Source organism: Eubalaena glacialis, chromosome 4 (genome assembly GCF_028564815.1).
Source record: "Eubalaena glacialis isolate mEubGla1 chromosome 4, mEubGla1.1.hap2.+ XY, whole genome shotgun sequence".
Lineage (NCBI taxonomy): Eukaryota > Metazoa > Chordata > Mammalia > Artiodactyla > Balaenidae > Eubalaena > Eubalaena glacialis.
Window position 1 is genome coordinate 58,047,375 of NC_083719.1, and position 26,891 is coordinate 58,074,265.

The 26,891-nt window shown below is 38.7% G+C and overlaps 1 protein-coding gene across 8 annotated transcripts in view; it reads left to right on the plus strand.

Annotated features, from left to right (window-relative positions):
* The window catches only part of ARHGEF28 (Rho guanine nucleotide exchange factor 28), a 305,032-nt gene that overhangs the window by 219,670 nt on the left and 58,471 nt on the right, over nt 1-26,891 (plus strand). For all 8 annotated transcript variants that reach the window (XM_061189357.1, XM_061189352.1, XM_061189354.1 and 5 more), the window contains 10 exons: nt 1,033-1,088; nt 2,145-2,193; nt 4,387-4,531; nt 4,608-4,735; nt 5,969-6,109; nt 9,067-9,314; nt 20,533-20,655; nt 21,858-21,975; nt 24,908-25,162; nt 26,797-26,873. In XM_061189357.1, coding sequence (XP_061045340.1) covers nt 1,033-1,088; nt 2,145-2,193; nt 4,387-4,531; nt 4,608-4,735; nt 5,969-6,109; nt 9,067-9,314; nt 20,533-20,655; nt 21,858-21,975; nt 24,908-25,162; nt 26,797-26,873 — 1,340 coding nt within the window. The remainder of the gene's footprint in view (nt 1-1,032; nt 1,089-2,144; nt 2,194-4,386; nt 4,532-4,607; nt 4,736-5,968; nt 6,110-9,066; nt 9,315-20,532; nt 20,656-21,857; nt 21,976-24,907; nt 25,163-26,796; nt 26,874-26,891) is intronic.

The window sequence follows — 26,891 nt, forward strand, 5'->3', positions numbered from 1 at the left end:
GTACCTCCTAGCTTCTACTTTTTTCCTTATCCTTTCATTCTCTTGTTCTGGGGTGAGGAGAGAGCCATGCCATTTTGATGTTTGCCTGCAGGACCAGTACGTGGACCAGCCTGGCTTTTACTCATTGGCCATTGAGGTGTTGGCTAGGTGCCGCCGGAGACCTACAGTGGGAGGAAGGTTGTGGGCTCAGCATCTTGCTCGATTCTCAGGGGGCTGCAGTCACTGTTTGATGGGCCTCAGTGAGCCCTGCCACCCTTGTGGAAGGATTTTTCTCCTGAAGTTTCTGATAAGCCTCTGGCTTCTCCATCTGCACACAGCGTCTCGGGGTAGGGGTGGGCAGGATGAGGGTGTGGTGGTAGGTGATGTGAAGGTGGGAGGGCAGAGGGGGCAAGAAGACAGCAGCCTGGCAGGAAGTAGTCCCCATGCAGGGAGCTCTCTGAGCCTGCGGAGACGAGGGGGCAGGCAAGGTATTCCCTTACTTCTTTCAGTGAGATGCGGCCACATTGTTTCGTGAAGTAAAATGTAGGCAAGCTGCTAACTTTTCTCTTTTAATTTGGTTTCCTCTAGTTAGTAGGGATTCTCTCGGAGCTTGACAGTACATTTTTTCTAGCATTGTTGTGCGTTTTTCTTTCTTTCTGTCTTCATAGGCATTTTCCCTGGGGTGCGAGCAGGCAGTTGCCATATGTCAGAAGTCCCTTACTAATATAGGGCATATAGTAGTACATGAGTTCTCAGGCAGACACAGAAGTGTATGTCATGCAAGATTTCAGGGTTCATAATCGATAAGACCCTGTGCAGAGGGGAAAAATCTCTCCAAGGAAATTAAAATATTAACAGTGTGTTCTGCTCCAGTGGTGGGGCTACATGTGATTTAAATATTTTTTCTTTCCTTCTTAAGTTTTCTAAATATTTTTAATGTTTATGTGTTATTTTTATAATGACCCTTAAAAGCATGATGTAGTCATATACATTTCACTTTGCAGATTAACTTAAATAAGATGGACACTTTTCTATCTTTTCCTTTTGTTCCAGACTGTAACGCAAATGTACATAAGGGCTGTAAAGATGCCGCCTCTCCGTGTACCAAGGTAATCCCTCAGTCGTGTGTGAATATTACATGCTTGTATGTAGCTTGTTGCTTCACGTTATCTGTTTAGGTTTTTAGATTTACTAGTTATTACTGTCTAGATTTATTTTTGAAGTGGTCGTTGTAGTGGGAAAATAACACATGCTCAAAGTGTATACCTATTCAGTTAACTATGCACTTGTAGAAGTAGAGGGAACGCTCCATTTGCGCTACATGATGTGGGTGGGTTAGGCTTTCCGTCAGGACCTGCTTGGTTTACCAGTGCAAACCCTGAGCGTATGTAAATGAAGTCTAGAGCAGTAATTCTCAAACATCAGCACACATCAGAATTGCCCGGAGGGCCTGTTAAAACACAGATATCTGGGCCCCACTCCCAGAATTCCTGATCCAGTAGGTCTGGGTGGATTCTGAGAATTTGCATTTCAGACATGTTCCCAGGTGACACTGCTGACCCTGGGACCACAGTGGAAGGCCCACTGGACTAGAGAATGTTCTCTGTGTTTGGGGGTGGGCTTGAGTAGATGGAGGTATTTATCATTGCGTTCCTTTGTCTCCCACTCTAAAGCCATGCCAGAAATGCACATGAGTGAGCATGATGATCCTTCAGAGGGAAGCATGGAGTCCCCAGCTCTGTGTTACTTGAAACACACATTGTGTCAGGTCACAGAGTTGAGGATGACATTTCAGTGCTCAAGGTCATTGTGTCCTGTAGGCAGGAGGAATAGCCAGGAACAGAAAGAACAAATAGGAGAAAGGCAGCGCTGATAAGAACTCCTTTTTGAGCCTGGGTTTGCACACAGGAGCTGGAGATTTTCGGTTCCATCGGGCTTTTACTAAAGCTGGGATCTTGCTGAGACGTGCTCATGAGGCACACCTTCCTTATAACTTGCTCCTCTCATTGTCATAACATTTTTCTCTTTGTTGTGTTTTACGTCTTTTGCTTTGAATTCCTCTGTTTGAAATAAGATAACAAAGAAAATGGTATAGATAAGAAACCTGTTCTTGTAGTCCAGTGGTGCTTTGATCTTACTTTTTGTGTTTCTAATGTTCTTTACAGAAATTCCAAGTGAAATATAATAAGAACAAACCGCAGACCATCCTTGGAAGTAAGTGATGTGGAAAACGGCAAGAACTTTTTTCAGTTTCATACATACACACATTTTTTCCAATGTAAAATACCCCCTTTTGTTCTCTCATTTGCCCAATTATTCCTTCTTTCATAGCATATGCTGGGTGTAATTGGCATAATTTTTAGTTATACAAAGAAGTCAAGAATGTCATAAACTCTGGCAGACTACTAGCCTTTGCGCTACATGTACTATATGATCTTTATATTAGGGAAGGCTGAATGGAGGAGGTATTATGATGTTGCCTCAATTTTAAGATGCGAACTAGTGTAATACGCACTATTGATAACAGCCTTTTGGGGGAAAAGAGAAACACTACATTAAGTGTACATAATTTTATGTTTTCCTAGCAGTGGCACATATTTATCTTGACCAATACATACCATATGCTTCCTAAGAATCACAAAGTTAGGAAAAAGTCTTCAAGTTGAGAATCTATAGATTCTTATCAGTCTCTGTTGCTCGTTGTCAGAGCAACCTGATACTTTTTAGTAGCCCTGCCTGAGGCTGTGATCTCATCAGCTGCGTTAGGATGGCAGTTGAAATTTCAGGGCATACCTGAGTTTTGTTTGCATATGCTTAAACTCAGTGGTTCTCTTTTTCTTGAATTAATACATTGTTGAAATTTAAACAATTTCTCTTAGATAATTGGCAGTCCATGACAGTCTTTACATTGCTCGCAAGGGTCAGTCACACCATTGTCCTCCTGAGTGAAAATCCTTTGATTTGATATGAGCAATTTTGCAATTTCTTTTGCCTCAAATATGACATAGCTTGCCTTGTGGCAGGCATTTTAAGTTTGTGGTCACTTTTCACTTCAATGCTGCCATAGTGTGACCAGTGTTTTAAAAGCCACTTGAATCGGGGGTCAATGAAACATGCAAATTAATCGCAACGTGTGACTGTGTGTGATGTTGCACAAGGGTAAACTAGTGCAGGCAGTAACAAGTGTGACATTGTTTACTCCCCTGCTTCTTCACCAGAAGTCCTTTTGACCTCAGTTGGAATGTACTCCTCAGTTTCATAAGGTTAAGCATGAAAATAATTTCAGAGCATCTTAGAATTGATAGAATACCATCTGTTCCTCCTCTTAACTTAGGAATAACATTAACTCATACATGTGTAGAATCCTTTGTAATATCTTAGGGTTCCATATAAGTATTTTTCCCCTTTACTTAAGAAAGGTGTGTGCCAAGCCCATAATATTATAGGATTGAAATATTTTCGGAGAGTCACTCTTTAGTACACATCAAATGTAAATGCGTGGATGCCCATAACATTTCAAACTGACCAGAAAGGTACTGAAGCATCATTTCATTTTCCATATGTGAGAGAGAACAGCCCAGCTTGGCTTGAAGGTTTCATCTGCCTGACATTCTTATACCATAAAGAACAGACTGGGGCTTCCCTGGTGGCGCAGTGGTTGAGAGTCTGCCTGCCAATGCAGGGGACACGGGTTCGAGCCCTGGTCTGGGAAGATCCCACATGCCGTGGAGCAACTAGGCCCGTGAGCCACAACTACTGAGCCTGCGCGTCTGGAGCTTGTGCTCCGCCACAAGAGAGGCCGCGACAGTGAGAGGCCCGTGCACCGCGATGAAGAGTGGCCCCCGCTCGCCGCAACTAGAGGAAGCCCTCGCATAGAAAACGAAGACCCAACACAGCCATAAATAAATAAATAAATAAATAAATAAATTAATTAATTAAAAAAAAAAAAAGAACAAACTCCCAGCATTGTTCCAATCTGTCTACATGCTCTGTGTGTGTGTGTGCTTGTTTATACCCACAGTGTACGTTCTAGTAATAGTGCTAATAACACCTTGTATCTATTTAAAGCTGGCTCTAGGGAGTACACGCCATGGTTTATGGGCAAGCAGTCCCAGTGTTTCCCCATTCCATTTTCTGGTCTGTTTGTGTAATTCCAGCCACCCACAGTCTCCAAGTGGATATGCTGAAGCAGGCCTGCAGCCTGGGTACCAGGAGGGTGTGAACTGAAAGGGACATTTGAAGCAGGTGTTGGGATGTGGCAGGGAGACTAGTTTCAAGTCTGGGCTTGTGACACATTAGAAGCGGCCATTGGAGTGTTCAGCTTTCTGGCTTTTAAGAGACCATCTTTACTCGTTGGGATTACTGCCCGCTATGGAAACCTCATGAAGCATCCATTCTGATTTCCAGATTCTTCATTTAGAGACGTCCCACCGCCTGGGCTCTCGTTGCACCCTTCCTCCTCCATGCCTATTGGGTTGCCGACCGGGAGGAAGGAAACAGCAGGGCAAGTCCATCCATTGTCCAGAAGCGTTCCAGGCACCACCTTGGAAAGGTAAGGCTCAGTGTGGTCTTACACCTTGACGTCTCAGAGCTGCTGCCGGGGCTGACTTTCCTCCCTGTCCTTCCAGCTTCAGGAGGTCAGGGGCATCCTTGGAGTCCGAAAGTGATGGGAGCACCTGGAGAAGCAGGTCTCAGTCTGATGAACTGTTCCAGCCCATGGGCTCATCTCCCTCCACGGACTCCTTCTTAATGGAAGGTGAGGAGAAGACGCCTTTGCATTTACTTGGGTTTCTGTGAGCATTTGCCGAAAGGAATGTTTTCTGAAGGATGTAAGATGGAAACAATTTTAAAATTCTTTTTAAAAGAATTCTGTTTCATGGTGTCACTTAGCTACAGGTTCTTCTGATTAAAAAGAATGAAAATTGAGCCACAGAGGAGACTCCCAGATAGTGACCAAGGAAACATGATACATTTCTTTAAAAGGACATATTCCCCAAAGAATATGTCATAAACGTCATGAAGAGAAAGAAATATGTGCTTGTTCTTCTTTAAAAAAGTTTTACAGCTATTGATGAATTGGTATAGGATCATACATTAAAAATATATATTTCAGTTACTTAAGACTAGACTTGCCTGGATCTCTGAGATATTTATCCCCATATGTTGCCTCCTACTTCTAGGGGAATAAAAGCATTTTTAAAAAACATGTTTTTGGATAAGACAATCTGGGGAATTGCTTGTTGTATCCTAGCGGTATTAATAGGCAAAGGAAGACCAAATGACGGGAGAGTAGTGATGCAAGAAAGGGGTGGACTCTTCCCCAGGAATCTGCTTATTTTAAATCCATTGTCATCACATCTTGACTTCTCTGAGCTAGAATCTCTCTAAGGAGTGCCATTTGGACAAACAGAATTTAGTTTTCCTGAAAGGGGTGTATGTGTGTTGTCAAATTCTATCAGAAAAATCTGTACTCACATGTGACTGGAGGCCTTATACCCTGCTTCATGTTTATATTAAGGACAGCAAGCCAAGTAAAGAGCAAATAAAGTGGGCAGGTACAAGATTCAGTTTTGAGTAAACAGTGCAAAGCAACCCAGGGCAAAAGAAATCAGTGGGTTTAAGATTCTGTAAGCACATCGTGGACTCTGCAGGTTACCAAAAATAAAACTAAAATAGAACAAGTCAAAAAAAGACCAAACAAAAGAATCTTCAATTTTTTTTTTTTTTTTTTTGGCATATGCACAATCACTATTTTAATACCTGATCCTGCTTTGCTTTCATGAGCGTGATCTTGATTTGAACCATTTCACTAGTTTGGTTTCAGATGTTTCAATTGCATATCACAGTATTTTGGCTTAGTTGTTTCTATGTTCATAGCAGGTTTCTTTAGGGTGATGAATCCATAAACATGGGCACTTGTGAAGGTGTGTTTGTGTTATGTGTGTTCACCCACTTCCGGCTTTTCTTTTCTTTCTTCAACGCACATTAGATGTCGTGGATTCGTCTCTGTGGAGTGACCTCAGCAGTGATGCCCAGGGGTTTGAAGCAGAATCTTGGAGTCTGGTGGTGGACCCTTCATTCTGTGGTAGGCAGGAGAAGGATGTCATCAAAAGACAGGATGTCATTTTTGGTAAGCATTTCAAACATTCTCTCTGGGCTCCAGCAGTGTGGTGCAGAGGAAAGTGCATGGCGTTTGAAACCATACATACCTGGATTCAAGCCTAGGTTCAAATCCCGGTTCTACCATTTCCTAGTTACTTGGTCTCAGATAAAATGTTTAACTCACCTGGACCTCAGTTTTTCCTTTTGTAAAATGGGGATAATGATACTCTGGATTAAAATGTTGTGAGGCTTCAATGAGGCATTGTCTGTACCTGGTATAAGCAAATTTTATGTCTTCTCCCCTTTTCAAGTTTACTTAGGCATGGTCTCTACTCTTTCACCTCTTCTGTTGTATGAATCACAGTGACTGTTCCCATATTTTAAGGTAGGGTAGTCAGGGCTGCCACATGCAGGGCCCTGTGGTTTGCCTGCACACAGCCAGAGACTGCGACTCACATAGACGCAGAGGGACTCGCAGCAGCACCTGGCTTAGGGCCGTGTGTGATTGTGTGCCTCAGTCCTGGGTATGGAGTTCAGCTGTGGGAGGTTTTACGATTTCATGCTATTTGAGGTGAAGGCCGTCTGAATTCAGGGAGGTTAGATTATAGACTAGTTAGGAAAAAATGAAGTTTAGAAAATTTTCAAGTATAAAGTAGATGCTAAAAAGTGGTTCCAAGAAGATACCTTACTTTAAATATGAGATTAACTCTTAGTTTTTGCTAATCCTGTGTGTGCAAAGCATGGGCCGCAAAGTCCGGTGGCGACGAGGGCCGCTTTTCTGCTGTGTGAGGTGGGGGTTATGTAGATCAGAGGAGCCGATGTGTAGTGTGCTGGCATCTAGGGCTGCGCAGGTGGCAGCTACTTTGGAAAGAGTGATGCTGTCCCCTTTAGTATTTCTCACGTAATTTATATTATACTGTAATTTTTCTTCGTTTATTTCTTGATTTCATATATTATTAAAAATAATCTCACCCATTTGGGATGAATTATCATGTCGTGTAGTTCACAGCATGGCCTCAGGGTCAGAAAGTCTTATGTTCCAGGGAAAATCCTTCACCTCTCTTCTTCATGTCTCTCTTTTAAAGATAAGGAAAATCATTCCTATTTTGGGGGTCATAATAGATAAATGGATTAACGGGTATGGTAGATGCTTAGTATGGAGTAGATATTAAAAATATGGTAGGATACAATAATTAATAATAATAATAATAATTTAAAGTTAGTTCCCAGTTAGAGTTTTGTTTATGATAAAATAATAAACAAGGCTACATTTAGATTTGTTTACCCTCCATGGCTGATGTTTTGTGTTCTTTTTCAAAACATGAACATGAGTTTGGAAATACTCATTAATCTAGAACTTGTACTTCTGATGCTCCTACAAATTGTGAATTATTATTTTCTCTCATGATGCCTTTTTAAAATTGAGCTATAGTCACAAAAAATTGAGATCAAATTCACCCCTTTACAGTGTATAATCTATATTGTAGTATATTTGTAAAGTTTTAGTATATGTATAAAGTTGTGCAACCATCAACCACTATTTAATTCCAGAGCATTTTCATCACTCCAGAAAGAAACCCTGTGCCCATTAGCAGTCACTCCCCTTTGTCCCCTCCCACCAGTACCTGGCAACCACTAATCTACTTTCTGTCCCTATGAATATGTCCCTGTGAACATTACAATATTTAGTTTTTTGGACCTGGCTTCTTTCACTTAACATATTGTTTTCAAGGTTCATCCATGCTGTAATAGAAATCAGCACTCTATTCCTTTTTGTGGCTGAGTAATATTTCATTGTATAGATATACCACACTTTGTTCATCTGATCATGACTTGATGGTCATTTTGGGTTGTTCCCACTTTGGGGGTCACATGGTACCTTTATGTTTAACCTTTTGAAGAACTGCCTGTTTTCCAAAGCAGCTGTACCATTTTACATTCACACCAGCAATGTATGAGGGTTTCAATTTCTCCACATCTTACCAAGGCTTCTTTATTGTTCATCCTTTAAATTACAATTATTGTAGTGTGTGTAAAGTGGTGTCTCATTGTGGTTTGGGTTTGTATTTGCCTGATGGCTAATGATGTTGTGCATCTTTTCATGTGCACATTGGCTATTGGTATATCTCTTTAGAGAAACATCTATTCAAATCTTTGGCCTATTTTGAAGTGGGTTTTTTTGTTGTTGTTGAGTCATAAGAGTTCTTTATATATTCTGGACTCAAGTCCCTTATGAAATACATGATTTGCAAATATTTTCTCCCATCGTATGGGTTGTCTTTTTACTTTTTTGATGATGTCCCTTGATCATGACACAATGTTTTCTCCTGGAGAAAATGGAATTTCAGAGACAGATCCAGTAATAGAAAGGACCTACTGTTGTATGCATTGAGGAACTTTATTATATTTAATTCAACATAATTCACCAAATTAATTGTGCTCCTACTCAATGCAAAACACACACACACACACACACAAAAATGAAAGAAGGAAAAAGAAAGAAAAGAGGTAAACTGAGTTTTATTTTATAGAGCATTCAGGGGAAAATAAAACCTGGTTCCCAACTGAAGATACCTAAAGATGTTAGCTGGTTATATTATGAAAGTTTGATACATTGGATTCTTACATCTTGGACTTGACATACATATCCTCATATAATGTCTGGAAAAAAGAGAATAGTTTAATATTTTGAGCTTACATTAAATGTTTAATCAATGCTGACTTCAACAGTAGAAGAATATTATTATTCCTAAACATTCCCTCTTTTTTTTTTAAATTTGTGTAACATACAGTGTTTAGCTACTAATTTAGGTCAATAGGGATACTTTTTTTAAAAATTGAGGTATAATTGACATACAACATTATATTAGTTTCAGGTGTACAACTTAGTGATAATTGTCTATATTGCAAAATGATCACCACAGTAAGTCTAGTTAACATCAGAGGACACTTGTTTTAAAGCTTGTTTCTGCTCACCTGTTTCAGAGCTAATGCAGACAGAAATGCATCACATCCAGACCCTGTTCATCATGTCTGAGATCTTCAGGAAAGGGATGAAGGAGGAGCTGCAGCTTGACCACAGCACTGTGGATAAAATCTTCCCCTGTTTAGATGAGTTACTTGAAATCCACAGGCATTTCTTCTATAGTATGAAGGAGCGAAGGCAAGAATCCTGTGTTGGCAACGACAGGAATTTCGTCATCAACCGAATTGGAGATATTCTAGTACAACAGGTGAGAAAGGTTTAAACGTCTTAAAACCTCAAAACCTAAAGATATGCAGACTGTCTAGAGTATTCAAAACCTGCAGAGAACTGGAATTGATTTCATTATGATTATTGACAGATGGGTTTAGCTGGTTGTCTTTTATTTGATGTTGGTGTGTATGACCGATGTCTGAGAGTTTTTAATAGCCAGTGACTCTTCTATGTGTCACAGGACTTGGCTGGAGAAAATTTACTTAGACTTCTTTTTTTTTTTTGCCATGCTGTGCGGCTTGCAGGATCTTAGTTTCCCAAGCAGGGATTGAACCCTTGCCCTCGGCAGTGAAAGCGTGGAGTCCTAATCACTAGACCACCAAGGAATTCCCTACTTAGACTTCTTGATGTGATGGGCTCTCTAGTAACATGCCTTCCTGAGTGGCCCATGATAGTCTCACCGATATCTCCAAGATAAGTGCTGCCTAATTTTAGGAAGAGTGAGGCAGATCTATTATCATGAAAGCCCTGGAGTTCATGCCTGGGGCATAAGACAAGCATATCTCACTCAAAGGAGGCACTTTTTAGGTGCTTGGGATGTTTGAAGCATCAGTGAGAATGGGCTGTGCCACTCTCCTAGTTTAAAAAAAAAAAAAAAACCTTACTTTTGACAATTTGTATTGGTCCCCGATCTCTCTGAAAGAGGCTCTGCATTTAAAACATGCTAATACAGAAGTTAAATAACATGTATCCAGCAGCCTTAACATGGCAGGGACTTTCAAGGTACTTCCATTATATTACCTCACTTAGCCATCACAACACAGTGAGGCAAATATTTATTTTCCCTCAAACTGAGGCATGGAGAAGTAATGACTTTCTCAAGGTCACACATCTCATAAGTGGCATAGCTGGGATCTGAGTTAAGAATATATCTTTGTGATATCCACAGTGACATTCTGGGGAAGCTTTCTACCATCACTAGTCTGTAAGTCCCAGTAAGGCAAGGAGTCTCGTCTGTTTGGTTACCACTGTATTTCAACACCTAGAACAGTGCTTGGTACTATAAATATTTATTGAATGAATGGGTCACTTGGGAAAAACACACCAGGAATTCACTCCAATGCTGTGTTTTGCAGTCACTTACAGCATTTGAGGAAAGGCATGGAGATCTATCCCTAATTACTTTAGTTTGGCGTTCTCTAAGTTGATGCTAAAGTGTCCCCTCCAGAATATTAATTTTGTATCAGTTTCACCCTGTCACACACACCAGTCGAGTTTAGCTGTTGGTCTATAGGTTAAACATTTAAATATGCTTAAATACAAATATTTTTAATACACAAAAAGAAAAAAGAATACTGACAATTGCCCAAAATCTTCTTCCTCATGTCTAACAATGTAAAAATCCACACTAGTAATAAGTTTCTAATCAAATCACTATCTGCTTTGCATATTATCTTTAAAGTCCTAGACCTGTTCTGTCTTCATAATTCACCTGAAACATATACAGTGCCAGGTTAAGAGACCGTAAAGTACTTGGGAAGACAGTTTGAATAAAAATGTCTGATTGTGTCTTGGTGAACTTGAATCCGAGTGAGTGCATTCAAAAATGAAGTGCGAGATTATTTTATCATTTGAAAGTATTTGCATAATCTCTCTTTCCTTGATGCAAACAATCATGACTTTTAATTCTAATCATTTAAAACATTTTTTCGTTCTTGTGTCACTTTCATAGTTAACAAAAATTTCACATCTTTACCAGATATATTTTTTATTTAATTTTATGGAATTTGAGGACAAGTTTTGGGAAATTGGCTATTACACAGGGTGAGCCTGGTGGTCTTTTGGATGAAAAGGAAAATCCTCGGTATTCAGAGAAAAGGATTAAGTCTGCTTTTGTGTTCCAGTTGGTGGACATGCTTAGTGGGTATGGCAAGGGCTTCCTTCCAATACTATGTAAATAAAGTTATCTCCTGAAGAATATATTAGCAAAGTCCTCAGACAATGGCTGTGGGAGTGGCACTCTGTAGGAGCAGAGGGAGAGCAAGCTGTTGAAGGATGTATGAGAGAGTCTGGGGAAATCCCACACTCCAACCTCTGGGACTCCGTAGATCTCAGGAGGCTGGGCTGGAATGTGATGGTAATTTAGTCAGTGGGAACTTGCGGTGTTGGTGAGAAATTGTGAACATGTGGAACGTACTTGATATATAGCAGTGGTTTTCCAATTTCAGGTACATAGGAATCTCCTAAAGCTTGTTAAGAACGAGGTATTCTGTGCTCCCGACCCCTAGTGTGTTGTTTGATAGGATTGGGTCAGGGGGTTGGCATTTTAAAATTATTTTTTCCCCAATGGTAATATCTTACAGAGCTATAATACAGTACCACAACCAGGATACTGATAGGGATACAGCAAAACGCCAGAACATTTCTATCACAATGAGGATTCCTCATCTGGCCATTTTATAGCCACACCTACTTCGCTCCTGTCCCCATCTGCTGGCAATCACTGATCTGTTCTTTCGATAATTTTGTCATTTCAATCCAGTTATATAAATTACATACATGTTATATAGATTATATACACAGTATGTATGTCCCTTTTGGATTGGCTTTTTTTCAACTCAACACAATTCCCTGCATCGTCTAGATGGCTGTGTATGTCAGTAGTTCGTTCCTTTTTATTGTTGAGTTGTATACCAGAGTATGAATGTACCACAGTTTGTTTATTTATTTATTTTTAAACATCTTTATTGGAGTATAATTGCTTTACGATGTTGTGTTAGTTTCTGCTGTATAACAAAGTGAATCAGCTATACATATACATATATCCCCATATCCCCTCCCTCTTGTGTCTCCCTCCCACCCTCCCTATCCCACCCCTCTAGGTGGTCACAAAGCCCAGAGCTGATCTCCCTGTGCTATGCAGCTGCTTCCCACTAACTGTTTTACATTTCGTAGTGTATATATGTCAGTGCTGCTCTCTCACTTCGTCCCAGCTTATACTTCCCCCTCCCCACGTCCTCAAGTCCATTCTTTACATCTGCATCTTTATTCCTGTCCTGCCCCTAGGTTCATCAGAACCTTTTTTTTTTTTTTAGATTCCATAGGCACAGAGCTTTTAAAACTCTTTTGAATTTCCTAAGTGCTGAGTGGTAAAAAGTGTCTTTTGCTATGTTAATGAGGTGACTTTTATTTTATTTTATTTTTTAACATCTTTATTGGAGTATAGTTGCTTTACAATGGTGTGTTAGTTTCTGCTTTATAACAAAGTGAATCAGCTATACATATACATATATCCCCATATCTCCTCCCTCTTGTGTCTCCCTCCAACCTTCCCTATCCCAGCCCTCTAGGTGGTCACAAAGCACTGAGCTGATCTCCCTGTGCTATACAGCTGCTTCCCACTAGCTATCTAGTTTACATTTGGTAGTGTATATATGTCAGTGCCACTCTCTCACTTCATCCCAGCTTACACTTCCCCCTTCCCGTGTCCTCAAGTCCATTCTCTACATCTGCGTCTTTGTTCCTGTCCTGACCCTAGGTTCTTCAGAACCACTTTTTTTTTTTTTAGATTCCATATATATGTGTTAGCATACGGTATTTGTTTTTCTCTTTCTGACTTATTTTCACTTTGTATGACAGACTCTAGGTCCATCCACCTCACTCCAAATAACTCAATTCGTTTCTTTTTATGGCTGAGTAATATTCCATTGTATATATGTGTCACACATCTTTATCCATTCATCTGTCAGTGGACACTTAGGTTGCTTCCATGTCCTGGCTATTGTAAATAGTGCTGCAATGAACATTGTGGTACATGATTCTTTTTGAATTATGGTTTTCTCAGGATATATGCCCAGTAGTGGGATTGCTGGGTTGTAGGGTAGTTCTGTTTTTAGTTTTATAGGGAACCTCCATACTGTTCTCCATAGTGGCTGTATCCATTTACATTCCCACCAACAGTGCAAGAGGGTTCCCTTTTCTCCACACCCTCTCCAGCATTTATTGTTTGTAGATTTTTTGATGATGGCCATTCTGACTGGTGTGAGGTGATACCTCATTGTAGTTTTGATTTGCATTTCTCTAATGATTAGTGATGTTGAGCATCCTATCATGTGTTTGTTGACAATCTGTATATCTTCTTTAGAGAAATGTCTATTTAGGTCTTCTGCCCATTTTTGGATTGGGTTGTTTGTTTTTTTTGATATTGAGCTGCATGAGCTGCTTGTATATTTTGGAGATTAATCCTTTGTCAGTTGCTTCATGTGCAAATATTTTCTCCCATTCTGAGGGTTGTCTTTTCGTCTTGTTTATGGTTTCCTTTGCTGTGCAAAAGCTTTTAAGTTTCATTAGGTCCCATTTGTTTATTTTTGTTTTTATTTCCATTTCTCTAGGAGGTGGGTCACGAAGGATCTTGCTGTGATTTATGTCCTAGAGTGTTCTTCCTATGTTTTCCTCTAAGAGTTTTATAGTGTCTGGCCTTACATTTAGGTCTTTAATCCATTTTGAGTTTATTTTTGTGTATGGTGTTAGGGAGTGTTCTAATTTCATTCTTTTACATGTAGCTGTCCAGTTTTCCCAGCACCACTTATTGAAGAGGCTGTCTTTTCTCCATTGTATATTCTTGCCTCCTTTATCAAACATAAGGTGACCATATGTGCATGGGTTTATCTCTGGGCTTTCTCTCCTGTTCCATTGATCTGTATTTCTTTTTTTGTGCCAGTACAATACTGTCTTGATTACTGTAGCTTTGTAGTACAGTCTGAAGTCAGAGAGCCTGATTCCTCCAGCTCCATTTTTCTTTCTCAAGATTACTTTGGCTATTCGGGGTCTTTTGTGTTTCCATACAAATTGTGATATTTTTTTGTTCTAGTTCTGTGAAAAATGCCATTGGTAGTTTGATAGGGATTGCATTGAATCTGTAGATTGCTTCGGGTAGTATAGTCATTTTCACAGTATTGATTCTTCCAATCCAAGAACATGGTATATCTCTCCATCTGTTTGTATCATCTTTAATTTCTTTCAACAGTGCCTTATAGTTTTTTGCATACAGGTCTTTTGTCTCCTTAGGTAGGTTTATTCCTAGGTATTTTATTCTTTTTGTTGCAATGGTAAATGGGAGTGTTTCCTTAATTTCTCTTTCAGATTTTTCATCATTAGTGTATAGGAATGCAAGAGATTTCTGTGCATTAATTTTGTATCCTGCTACATTACCAAATTCATTGATTAGCTCTAGTAGTTTTCTGGTAGCATCTTTAGGATTCTCTATGTATAGTATCATGTCATCTGCAAACAGTGACAGTTTTACTTCTTCCTTTCCGATTTGCATTCTTTTATTTCTTTTTCTTCTCTTGATTGCTGTGGCTAAAACTTCCAAAACTATGTTGAATAATATTGGTGAGAGTGGGGAGCCTTGTCTTGTTCCTTATCTTAGTGGAGGTGGTTTCAGTTTTTCCCCATTGAGGACGATGTTAGCTGTGGGTTTGTCATATATGGCCTTTATTATGTTGACATAAGTCCCCTCTATGCCTACTTTCTGGAGGGTTTTTATCCTAAATGGGTGTTGAATTTTGTCAAAAGCTTTTTCTGCATCTATTGAGATGATCATATGGTTTTTATCCTTAAGGTTCTTAATACGGTGTATCACATTGATTGATTTGCGTATATTGAAGAATCCTTGTATTCCCGGGATAAACCCCAGTTGATCATGGTGTTTGATCCTTTTAATGTGCTGCTGGATTCTGTTTGCTAGTATTTTGTTGAGGATTTTTGCATCTATGTTCATCAGTGATATTGGCCTGTAGTTTTCTTTCTTTGTGACATCTTTGTCTGATTTTGGTATCAGAGTGATGGTGGCCTCGTAGAATGAGTTTGGGAGTGTTCCTCCCTCTGCTATATTTTGAAAGAGTTTGAGAAGGATGGGTGTTAGCTCTTCTCTAAATGTTTCATAGAATTCGCCTGGGAAGCCATCTGGTCCTGGGCTTTTGTTTGTTGGAAGATTTTTAATCACAATTTCAATTTCAGTGCTTGTGATTGGTCTGTTTATATCTTCTATTTCTTCCTGGTTCAGTCTCAGAAGGTTGTGCTTTTGTAAGAATTTATCCATTTCTTCCAAGTTGTCCATTTTATTGGCATTTAGTTGCTTGTAGTAATCTCTCATGATCTTTTGTATTTCTGCAGTGTCTGTTGTTACTTCTCCCTTTTCATTTCTAATTCTGTTGATTTAAGTCTTTTCCCTTTTTTTCTTGATGAGTCTGGCTAATGGTTTATCAATTTTGTTTATCCTGTCAAAGAACCAGCTTTTAGTTTTATTGATCTTTGCTATTGTTTCCTTCATTTCTTTTTCATTTATTTCTGATCTGATTTTTATGATTTCTTTCCTTCTGCCAATTTTGGGGTTTTTTTGTTCTTTCTCTAATTGCTTTAGGTGTAAGGTTAGGTTGTTTATTTGAGATGTTTCTTGTTTTCTTGAGGTAGGATTGTATTGCTATAAACTTCCCTCTTAGAACTGCTTTTGCTGCTTCCTATAGGTTTTAGGTTGTCGTGTTTTCATTGTCATTTGTTTCTAGGTATTTTTTGATTTCCTCTTTGATTTCTTCAGTGATCTCTTGGTTATTTAGTAGTGTATTGTTTATCCTCCATGTGTTTGTATTTTTTACAGTTTTTTACCTGTAATTGATATCTAGTCTCATAGCGTTGTGGTCGGAAAAGATACTTGATATGATTTCAATTTTCTTAAATTTACCAAGGCTTGATTTGTGACCCAAGATATGATCTATCCTGGAGAATGTTCCATGAGCACTTGAGAAGAAAGTGTATTCTGTTGTTTTTGGATGGAATGTCCTTAAATATCAATTATGTCCATCTTGTTTAATGTGTCATTTAAAGCTTGTGTTTCCTTATTTATTTTCATTTTGGATGATCTGTCCATTGGTGAAAATGGGGTGTTAAAGTCCCCTACTATGATTGTGTTACTGTCGATTTCCCCTTTTATGGCTGTTAGTATTTGCCTTATGTATTGAGGTGCTCCTATGGTGGGTGCATAAGTATTTACAATAGTTTTATCTTCTTCTTGGAATGATCCCTTGATCATTATGTAGTGTCCTTTTTTGTCTCTTGTAATAGTCTTTATTTTAAAGTCTATTTTGTCTGATATGAGAATTGCTACTCCAGCCTTCTTTTGATTTCCATTTGCATGGAATATCTTTTTCCATCCCCTCACTTTCAGTCTGTATGTGTCCCTAGGTCTGAAGTGGGTCTCTTGTAGACAGCATATATACCGGCCTTGTTTCTGTATCCATTCAGCCAGTCTATGTCTTTTGGTTGGGGCATTTAATGCATTTACATTTAACATAGTTATTGATATGTATGTTCCTATTACCATTTTCTTAATTGTTTTGGGTTTGTTGTTGTAGGTCTTTTCCTTCCCTTGTGTTCCTACCTAGAGAAGTTCCTTTAGCATTTGTTGTAAAGCTGGTTTGGTGGTGCTGAATTCTCTTAGCTTTTGCTTGTCTGTAAAAGTTTTAATTTCTCTGTCAGATCTGAACGAGATCCTTGCTGGGTAATCTTGGTTGTAGGTTTTTCCCTTTAATCACTTTTAATATGTCCTGCCACTCCCTTCTGGCTTGCAGAGTTTCTGCTGAAAGATCAGCTGTTAACCTTATGGGGATTCCCTTGTATGTTATTTGTTGCTTTTCCCTTGCTGCTTTTAATATTTTTTCTTTGTGTTTAATTTTTGATAGTTTGATTAATATGTCTCTCAGCGTGTTTCTCCTTGGATTTATCCTGTATGGGACTCTCTGCACTTCCTCGACTTGATTGACTATTTCCTTTCCCATGTTAGGGAAGTTTTCAACTGTAATCTCTTGAAATATTTTCTCAGTCCCTTTCTTTTTCTCTTCTTCTTCTGGGACCCCTGTAATTCGAATGTTGGTGCATTTGATGTTGTCCCAGAGGTCTCTGAGACTGTCCTTAATTCTTATCATTCTTTTTTCTTTATTCTGCTCTGCGGTAGTTATTTCCACTATTTTATCTTCCAGGTCACTTATCCGTTCTTCTGCCTCAGTTATTCTGCTATTGATTCCTTCAAGAGAATTTTTAATTTCATTTATTGTGTTGTTCATCATTGTTTGTTTGCTCTTTAGTTCTTCTAGGTCCTTGTTAATCGTTTCTTGTATTTTCTCCATTCTATTTCCAAGATTTTGGATCATCTTTACTATCATTACTCTGAATTCTTTTTCAGGTAGACTGCCTATTTCCTCTTCATTTGTTTGGTCTGGTGAGTTTTTATTTTGCTCCTTCATCTGCTGCGTATTTCTCTGTCTTCTTATTTTGCTTAACTTTCTTTGTGGGGGTCTCATTTTTGCTGGCTGCAGTTTCGTAGTTCCCATTGTTTTTGGTGTCTGCCCCCAGTGGCTAAGGTTGGTTCAGTGGGTTGTGTAGGCTTCCTGGTGGAGGGGACTGGTGCCTGTGTTGTGGTGGGTGAGGCTGGATCTTGTCTTTCTGGTGGATAGGACCGTATCTGGTGGTGTGTTTTGGGGTGTCTGTGGCCTTATTATGATTTTAGGCAGCCTCTCTGCTAATGGGTGAGGTTGTGTTCCTGTCTTGCTCGTTGTTTGGCATGGGGTGTCTAGCACTGGAGCTTGCTGGTCATTGAGTGGAGCTGGGTCTCAGCATTGAGACAGAGATCTCTGGGAGAGCTCTTGCCGATTGATATTACGTGGGGCCGGGAGGTCTCTGGTGGTCCAGTGTCCTGAACTCGGCTCTCCCACCTCAGAGGCTCAGGCCTGACATCCAGCCGGAGCACCAAGACCCTGTCAGCCACACGCTTCAGAAGAAAAGGGAGGAAAAAAAGAAAGAAAGAAAAAATAAGTTATTAAAATAAAAAATAAGAAAAATATTATTAAAATAAAAAAATTTTAAAAGTAATTTAAAAAAAAAAGAAGAGAGCAACCAAACCAATAAACAAATCCACCAATGATAACAAGCACTAAAAACTATACTAAGATAAACATAAAAATCAGAATCTAGTCAGTCCCATACAGCAATCCCCATGTCTACAGTTGCTCCCAAAGTCCACCGCCTCAATTTTGGGATGATTTGTTGTCTATTCAGGTATTCCACAGATGCAGGGTACATCAAGTTGATTGTGGAGATTTAATCCGCTGCTCCTGAGGCTGCTGGGAGAAATTTCCCTTTCTCTTCTTTGTTCGCACAGCTCTTGGGGTTCAGCTTTGGATTTGGCCCCGCCTCTGCGTGTAGGTCGCCTGAGGGCATCTGTTCTTCGCTCAGACAGGACGGGGTTACAGGAGCAGCTGCTTCGGGGGCTCTGGCTCATTCAGGCCTGGGGGAGGGAGGGGTACAGACTGCGGGGCGAGCCTGCGGCGGCAGAGGTCAGCATGATGTTGCAACAACCTGAGGCACACCGTGTGTTCTCCTGGGGAAGTTGTCCCTGGATTACGGGACCCTGGCAGTGGTGGGCTGCACAGGCTCCCAGAAGGGGAGGTGTGGATAGTGACCTGTGCTTGTGCACAGGATTCTTGGTGGCTGCAGCAGCAGCCTTAGCGTTTCATGCTCGTCTCTGGGGTCCACGCTGATAGCCGCGGCTCGCGCCCGTCTCTGAAGCTCATTTAGGCGGTGCTCTGAATCCCCTCTCCTTGCACACCTTGAAACAATGGTCTCTTGCCTCTTATGCAGGCCAAACTTTTTCCCGGACTCCCTCATATTTTAAGGATCATGCTTTTGATTTCAAGTCTAAGACCTCTTTGTCTAGCCTGAGATCCCAAAGATTTTCTCCTATTTTTTTTTTTCTAAAAGTTTTATAGTTTTATGTTTTATATTTAGGTCTGTGATCCATTTGGAGTAACTTTTTGTATAAAATATGAGACTTTGGTCAAGGTTATTATTTTTTTTTTTTTGACCTGTGGATGTTCAGCTGCTCCAATATCATTTGTTGAAAAGGCTATCCTTCCTCCAATAAATTGTTTTGCCTTCTGTCAAAATCTGTTGGGCATTTTGGGTTCCTATTTTGTTCCATTGATCTATGTGTATCCTTCCATAGTCATAATTACAGTAGTTATAGAATAAATCTTGAAATTGACTAGACTGAGTTCTTTCACTTTATTCTTCTTTTCTAAAATTGTTTTTATCTATTCTAGTTCCTTTACCTTTTGATATAAATTCTAGAATAATCTTGTCTATATGTACAAACACTTGCTGGGATTTGATAAGAATTGCATTAAACTTGTACATTAATTTGGGGAGAATTGACATCTTTACTATGTTGAGTCTTCCAATCTATGAATATGGTATATTTATTTAAATCTTATTTGATTTCTTTCATTAGCATTGTGTAGTTTTCAGCACACAAGGCCTGTGTATGTTTTGTTAAATTTATACCTATATATTATTGGTGGTGGTTTAAGGATCATCTCGTAAGATATATTGGCCTCAAGCATAGATAAAACTGTGAACAAAGTTGAAAAGACCAGAGATAGGGATGTACTTTCTAAGGAGGTGTAAGTGTGTTCTGGTTTCTGTTACAATGATCTTCAACACCCACATGTATACATAGGGTCATCGGAATCTGAAACATTGGCATTCAAATTATTCAGCTGATTCTCTCCATACCATCTTATGATTCTAAGTTGTTCCCATGTAGATTTTTCTACAGAGATTTTTCTGCAGGTCAAGGTTATTGAAATATCCAGCCCACATCTCTACTTGTGTCCATCAGTTAATAAATTGGCCTTCTGGTTACTGATCTTTCTCTGTCATCTTGGCTAATGAACCTGCCTGTTGATCCATTTGTGATGACAAAAATTAAATTCCCAGCGAGGACTGAGTTCATGGACATGATCAGTTACCCAATGTAAATGTCAACCTTCCTGAGGATCCCCACATGTGCCCCATACCCTTCAATCTATAAGAGTATTAAAACTATAAATTGAAATTATAAAGTTGCATAAACACACAAAAATAGAAGATATCAAATGTTTTTCATTGGGCTATTGATAAATGAGTTAGTTCAATATAATATAATCACATTAGGTTGATGTCTTCCTCTTGCCTCTTGACTACTTCCTCTTACTTTAATTTAAAAAGTATATGGGGAAGAGAAGTGATTGCGGTCAGAAATTCCTGGATGTTTATTCTTTATTTGCAAAGAATGTACTGAAATATATGAAAATTGCATGTTCTTTTTAGTGTTTAGAACTGACTAAATTTATAAACCATCATTGAAATGTTTTTCTTCTCAGTTTTCAGAAGAAAATGCAAATAAAATGAAGAAAATATATGGGGAATTCTGTAGCCATCACAAGGAGGCTGTTAGCCTCTTTAAAGAACTCCAGCAGAATAAAAAGTTTCAGAATTTTATTAAGGCAAGTATTTTAAAACTCTATTACAAAATGGTAAGCCAGCATGAAGTTCATGCTTGTTTTTTAGATGATCTAACCAAGTTTCACATTAGGTACTGTTTTTCAGGGAAGAAGGAAGTGATAGGTTTGTGGCAAAGATAGAAAGCCTCTTTTTCTGTGTTAGTAAAATATTTCTCCCAAATCATTTACTTTTGTATTTATATTTGCGAAGCCATGTTCTCCATACTTCTGAGCACCTTTGTAATATCCTGTGAAGCTTTTCATGCCCTGACAAGTTATAAATCAGAAGAACCACAGTAAAAATAAAGAACCCACCCCACCCCCACTGGATTAATTTGAAGCAAGTCTGTGATGCACATCATTTCATATATAACTTGTATCGCTGAACAATATATCTTTTAAAAATTACAGTGGCATTATTACACTTAAATACACAATAATTCTTTAATATCTTCAAACAGCTGGCCAGTAATCAAATTTCCCTCATTAGCTCATAAAATTGGATCAGGATCTGACCAAGGTTTATATATTATCCATGGGGGGTTATGTCTTTTAAATCGCCTTTACATTGAATGCTTCCCATCCCATTTTTTTGGTGTCCTACTTACTTATTGAAGAAATTTGTCCTTTAGAGTTTCATAGATTCTAATTTTTTATCTACCATTTTAAGAATGCTACTGGATTCTCCTCCTTTTTTTTTTTTAAACATACATATGTATTGAGAACTTGAAAATAAGGCTTTGAGATATTTAGAAAAAAGTTGCCCGGATTAGAGGAAACTTAAATGCTATGATGAATAATAACAAATGTAGAGGAAAACTTGTTAGAAAAACAAACAGTTAATTGCAAACTCATGTTCAAAGTGTAACTTTGATTTCTGAGTATTTTTCAAAACTTCTGCTATTCATGAATCTTAGCACTTATAAGTCTTAAAACCTGCTCATTTTTGGAATTAACTCTAAGTACATCAGTGTAACTTGAAACTTCTTAATCTTGGAGAGTTGGGTTATTGAAATTAATTTCAAAGTATACAATTTAATGACAATATATCAAGTTTTAATTAATGATGCAGCCTGTTATGTCTGAATAGAATTATGCTGTTGCAGATTCTTTGTATTATTAAATTCCTACCTAAAAAGAAAATACAGGTAGTGTTTGTGTATATTAAAATTAAAAAATATATGCATATATATATATATTTGAAGCTCCGAAATAGTAATCTTTTGGCTCGACGCCGAGGAATTCCAGAATGCATTCTGCTGGTCACTCAGCGCATCACAAAATACCCTGTCTTGGTGGAAAGGATATTGCAGTACACAAAGGGTGAGTGATGACTTCTGGGATAAACATTTGCCTCTTTCATTAGTCTTAAACATAGCTGAGGTGTTGTAAACAGCTATAAATGCTTGTGGGTGCCTGATTCATAAAGATTTTTCATTATGGAAAAACTGTGAAGCCTTAGGATTTGGATCCATTTTGAAAAGTTATCTTTCATAATGTGACTTGGCCAATAGTCTGAATTCCTCCAAGCAGCCCAAAGCAAGTAGACTTCCTCATACTTTGACCCTACCCTTCCCATCTATATTTCCCCCATATCCAGACCTTAATACCTCTTCTTCTTCATCTTCCTATTACCTTCCCAGCAGTGATTTATTAGATTGAGAATGATTTATGAAGGAGCTATTTTTGACACTGTCAATTCATCAAGTTCAAGGACTAACATCTGGATGTCCTTTAAGAACCTGTTAATGCACATGGCTGGCCTGTAAGCTCCTTGAGGGGTCTAGATTCAAAACCTAGTGCAGAATAGGTTATCAATAAATAAATATAACAGTGCAATGAATGGACAGATAAAAGTGCCTGTTCCTCAAGCTAGCTTATTGATCGTGAGTAAATTATTAGGGTGGTAGTGTCTTCTGTTAACAAGGGCTTTGGTTTGGCCTTGCGTAAACTTGCATGGCCGTTGCAGATACTTGGCTCTGCCGCTCATTAGTTGGGCAAGGTAATGAAATGAGCCTCAGTTCTCCCCACTACCAAATGAGAATACTAATCTTTATCTTATGGAATTGTTGTGAGGATCAAGTGAGATTGTCTCAGAAAGTGCCCAGTACACAGCCTGGTATAAACAAGGTGCTTGATAAGTGGGAGCTGTTTTTATTATCTTTATTATGACCAACTGACTTGGAGATCATGAAAGTGGTAATGAGATCTTAAATTCCCACTCTAAAAAGTCAGCTTTTAACATCCTTTTTTTGGAAGGGGTCTCGGTGAATAGAAATGCATGATTTGGTCTTTCCATTTTTTTTTAAGTCACGTTAGGACCTAAGTTCAGGCAGGAATGGTAGCATCCATTCCTTATGTCCCATTTGTATTGCTTCCTATAATTTAACATAAAAGAAAATAGAAGCACAGTAGAAAGAGAAAAGCCTCATAATTTTGTTCTCAGTTAAAGAATGAAAACAAAATTAAGACTTTTAGTTTATATTATGGTTATATTCTCTTTCTTAAGTTGAACACAATACTCAAAGACTAACATCTGTCGGGCTGTGTTAGGCCAGCTAGTGCTCCTCCAAGAATCATCCCATACCAGATTCCAGGTAGGATGCATGACAGTGATGGCCTACTGTGTGTCGGAAATGAGAAGTGTGACTTACGGCTCTGCAGGCGTAGACGTCATAGTGGCTGAACGGACACTGCCTCCTTAGTTAGGTCAGACTTCTCCAACCTCTCTAGTTGCTGGGAACATTGGTTCATGTGACTCTTTATGGCAGTACTTTTGGAATTTCATTAGGAGTACCCCTCACCTGGGGATCTCATTTACATGCAGACTCCGATTCAGTAGGTCTGGGGTAGAACCCAAGGTAAGCATTCCTAACAAGAACCCCCGAGTGGGGCCAATGCTGCTGCACTTTGAGTTGCAAGCAGTTAAAAGACAGTAATTTATTCCTGAAGGTCAGAAGACTCGGAGCCTTTTCTTGGCCTTACTTTAAGTCATTTTGTAATTCAACTTTGATTTTCTCTACTCAACTTTCCTATATTTAAAATATGCTCTTTATAAAGAAGAATCTTTTTTTTTTTTTTCATGGTGGGGAGTGCTGCTTAGGTGGGTGGCAGGTATAGTAAAGTAGTGAAGTAAATGAAGTATATTCTTTTCATGGGCAATGAGAAAATCTTCCTTGTTAATGATTGGTGTCACGATCTATTCCTTGGTTTTCTCACAAAGCCCTCATGTACCTATTTGAGGCATTTAGAGCCTGGAAAGTTTAGACCCTTTGGAGGACTTGTTCTTATTCCATTTCACTGCTATTTCTGTGTGTTTATTTCTGCTGCTCTAGGCTCTTAGAGTATCTTTTATTTTCTCTGTTGTTTTTCTTTCTCCTCTCCTTCTAACATTTTCTGACCTCCTGAAACTTTCCCTTTCCGTTCCATTCACCTCAATAAACATCAATTAGTTTTTTTTTTTAAATCAGATATAGAAAATAGCTAAATTTGGTTTCATCTGGAGCTCCAGGAGGCTGTTGCAAAAACTTCTCCAGAAGTTTTTCTTAAGATAATCTAGAGATAAGAGATTTGGCCAGTATTTCAGAGTAACAGCTGGATTCGATGATCGTCCACTCTGTTGGCGTGAGCATGGCTGAGTTACCTACTCTGCACAGTGCCTTGGTCCCATTTTTTTTAGGTTGAAAAAATGTTTTAATATATATTATTAATATATTTATCTTTATGCTAATGCAGTTGTAAGTTATAATTTTAAATGTTATTTTTTTAGAGAGAGAGGGATCTAGGAAAGCAAATGAGTCCAAGGTCTATTCAAGTCACCCTTCAGCTCCCTTCTAGGAAAGGACTCCAGCTTGGGCTTGTAGCTCAGTTAAGTTCTAAGAAGCTAGGTGTGGGGTTTGCTTAATTACCTGTGTCTGGGAAGGTGGAAGGAAGGCCTAACTTGGGATATGACACATTCACTGCTCTAGGAAGGAAGGTCAGACCAGTCTCTAGAATTCAGACATCATACTGTCACAGTGTTTCTGCTGAAACATCTGATAAGTAAATCTTCTTAATGACACATTTTAACCATCCTTTTGGGGAGGAGTGGTGCGGAGTGATGATAGAATATTTGAAGTTAATCCAATATTTTTGCTCTGGGATTTTTGCTATTTGGATGATGTATTTAACTTTATTTAAAACTAAAGAAAAATTCTTTTCCTTATTAGCACTCTGGCTTATTTCATGGTGTCTGTTCTTTCTTTTTCCCATGCAGAGAACACTGAAGAACAGAAAGACTTATGCAAAGCTCTTTGCTTAATTAAAGACATGATTGCAGCTGTGGATTTAAAAGTCAGCGAATATGAGAAAAAACAAAAATGGCTTGAGATCCTAAATAAGATTGAAAACAAAACATATACCAAGCTTAAAAATGGCCACGTGTTTAGGAAACAGACACTGATGAGTAAAGAAAGGACCCTGTTATATGATGGCCTTGTTTATTGGAAAACTGCTACGGGTCGTTTCAAAGGTACCGTGGCTCTAACAGACCAGTTTCTCCCTTTTGTTCACGCACACTATTCATTTAACAGAGGACAGATTTTTCCAAAGAAAAATGGTTCAGCGATGCAGGCCCACACACAAACCCTAGGTCAGTGGAAAGATCCCTGTAGGATCAAGATGAAAACTTCCATAGGCAGAGGTGGCCCATGCTACAAACCTTAGGGCGAAGTTTGCTGCCTCAAGCAAAAGGCTTCCTATGTATTGCATGGGTTTTCAAGTTTGCGATGTTTGAATCAAAGGACCTGAGAATTCTGCTAATTGTTGGCATGGAAATATTATTCTGGAAAATGTGCCTACACACTCAGAATCTGTTGTGTGCCAAGCCAGCCAGGGGCTCAGACCATTGGGGGAAAAATGAACTCTAAACATCATCTTTGGGACTGAATGATATAATACATAAATATACATAGTAATGCATAAATATACACGTTGACATTGGTGTGCTGTTTGCTATCAGGCATTAACCTGCCTGTTAATCTGGTTAGAGTCTAAAATAGTTTATTCTGATCCTTAAGAAATGATTCTGTAGCTAGCACCTTGTCCGAGGCTTTGTCAACACTGGCCACTGGATTTAAAACCCTAGAATGGCCTCTGGAGTTTAAAAATTTTACTGATGCTCAAGTCTCCTCCTAGAGGTTCTGATTTTATTGGTCTGGGGGTGAAGCCCAGGCATAGGGATGCTCAAAGCACCCAGGTGAGTCTGCAGTCAGGGTTAAGCACCACTGGCCCAACCTTCTTGTTTCTGATATGTCTTAGTATCTTCCTTAGGTAAGCAATGAGAGGAAGAGGTGGTTAAATTCCAGGTACTCCAAGGTTGTTACGCACTGAAGGATTATCAAGTTTTGGTAGTGCTTGCAACAAATGACCAAAGGACTTATTGATCAGCAACTTGCAATGTTGCAACTAAACATGAACCATACTTAGAATATTAACCACAACTAAAATATTAACCACAGTCTGTAGGTCCTGTGGCTCCAAGTCATTTGCTCTTTATCTGTTTTGTGGAATGAACAGCTGGGTAACTTTGTGTTAGAATGTTAGTGGTATAGTGAAGGTGGGTTCTTGTGAACAGTATGTAATGGAGGTGTAGGACCTCAGACTTCCCTCAGATCCAGATGGAACAAAATAGCAGATTAGTATATATAGTATACTAATATTAGTATATATAATATACTAATATTAGTATAGTATATTAGTATTTAGTAATTCAAGGCAGAAGCTGCCCATGAACATTTTTAATTAAGCACTTTTTTGCCGTAAAGGTAAGGGCTTGCTCCATTCTATTAGAACCTTGTTTTTTATTGAATATTTCTCTTCCATTTGGAAGGCTACAACATTAAATTTTGCTGGAGATTTAGCGGTACCAACAGTGACACACACAAGCATGCACTTAAACACAGCTTACCTACTAAGTTATCTATAAAATATATCTTTAGCTATCATAATACAGGCATTTTAATAAAGGTTTTATAATTAGACTAAAAGTTAGTATTTATTTTTAGTATGTTTACTTAAATTATTTAAACGTGAAATTAGAATTTTAATAAAGGCATTTGAATTGTGGTTTGCTTCATTAATACTAGTAATATTTTTCCTTTGAAGATATCCTAGCTCTACTTCTAACTGATGTGCTGCTCTTTTTACAAGAAAAAGACCAGAAGTACATCTTTGCAGCTGTTGTAAGTATATGGCCGTGT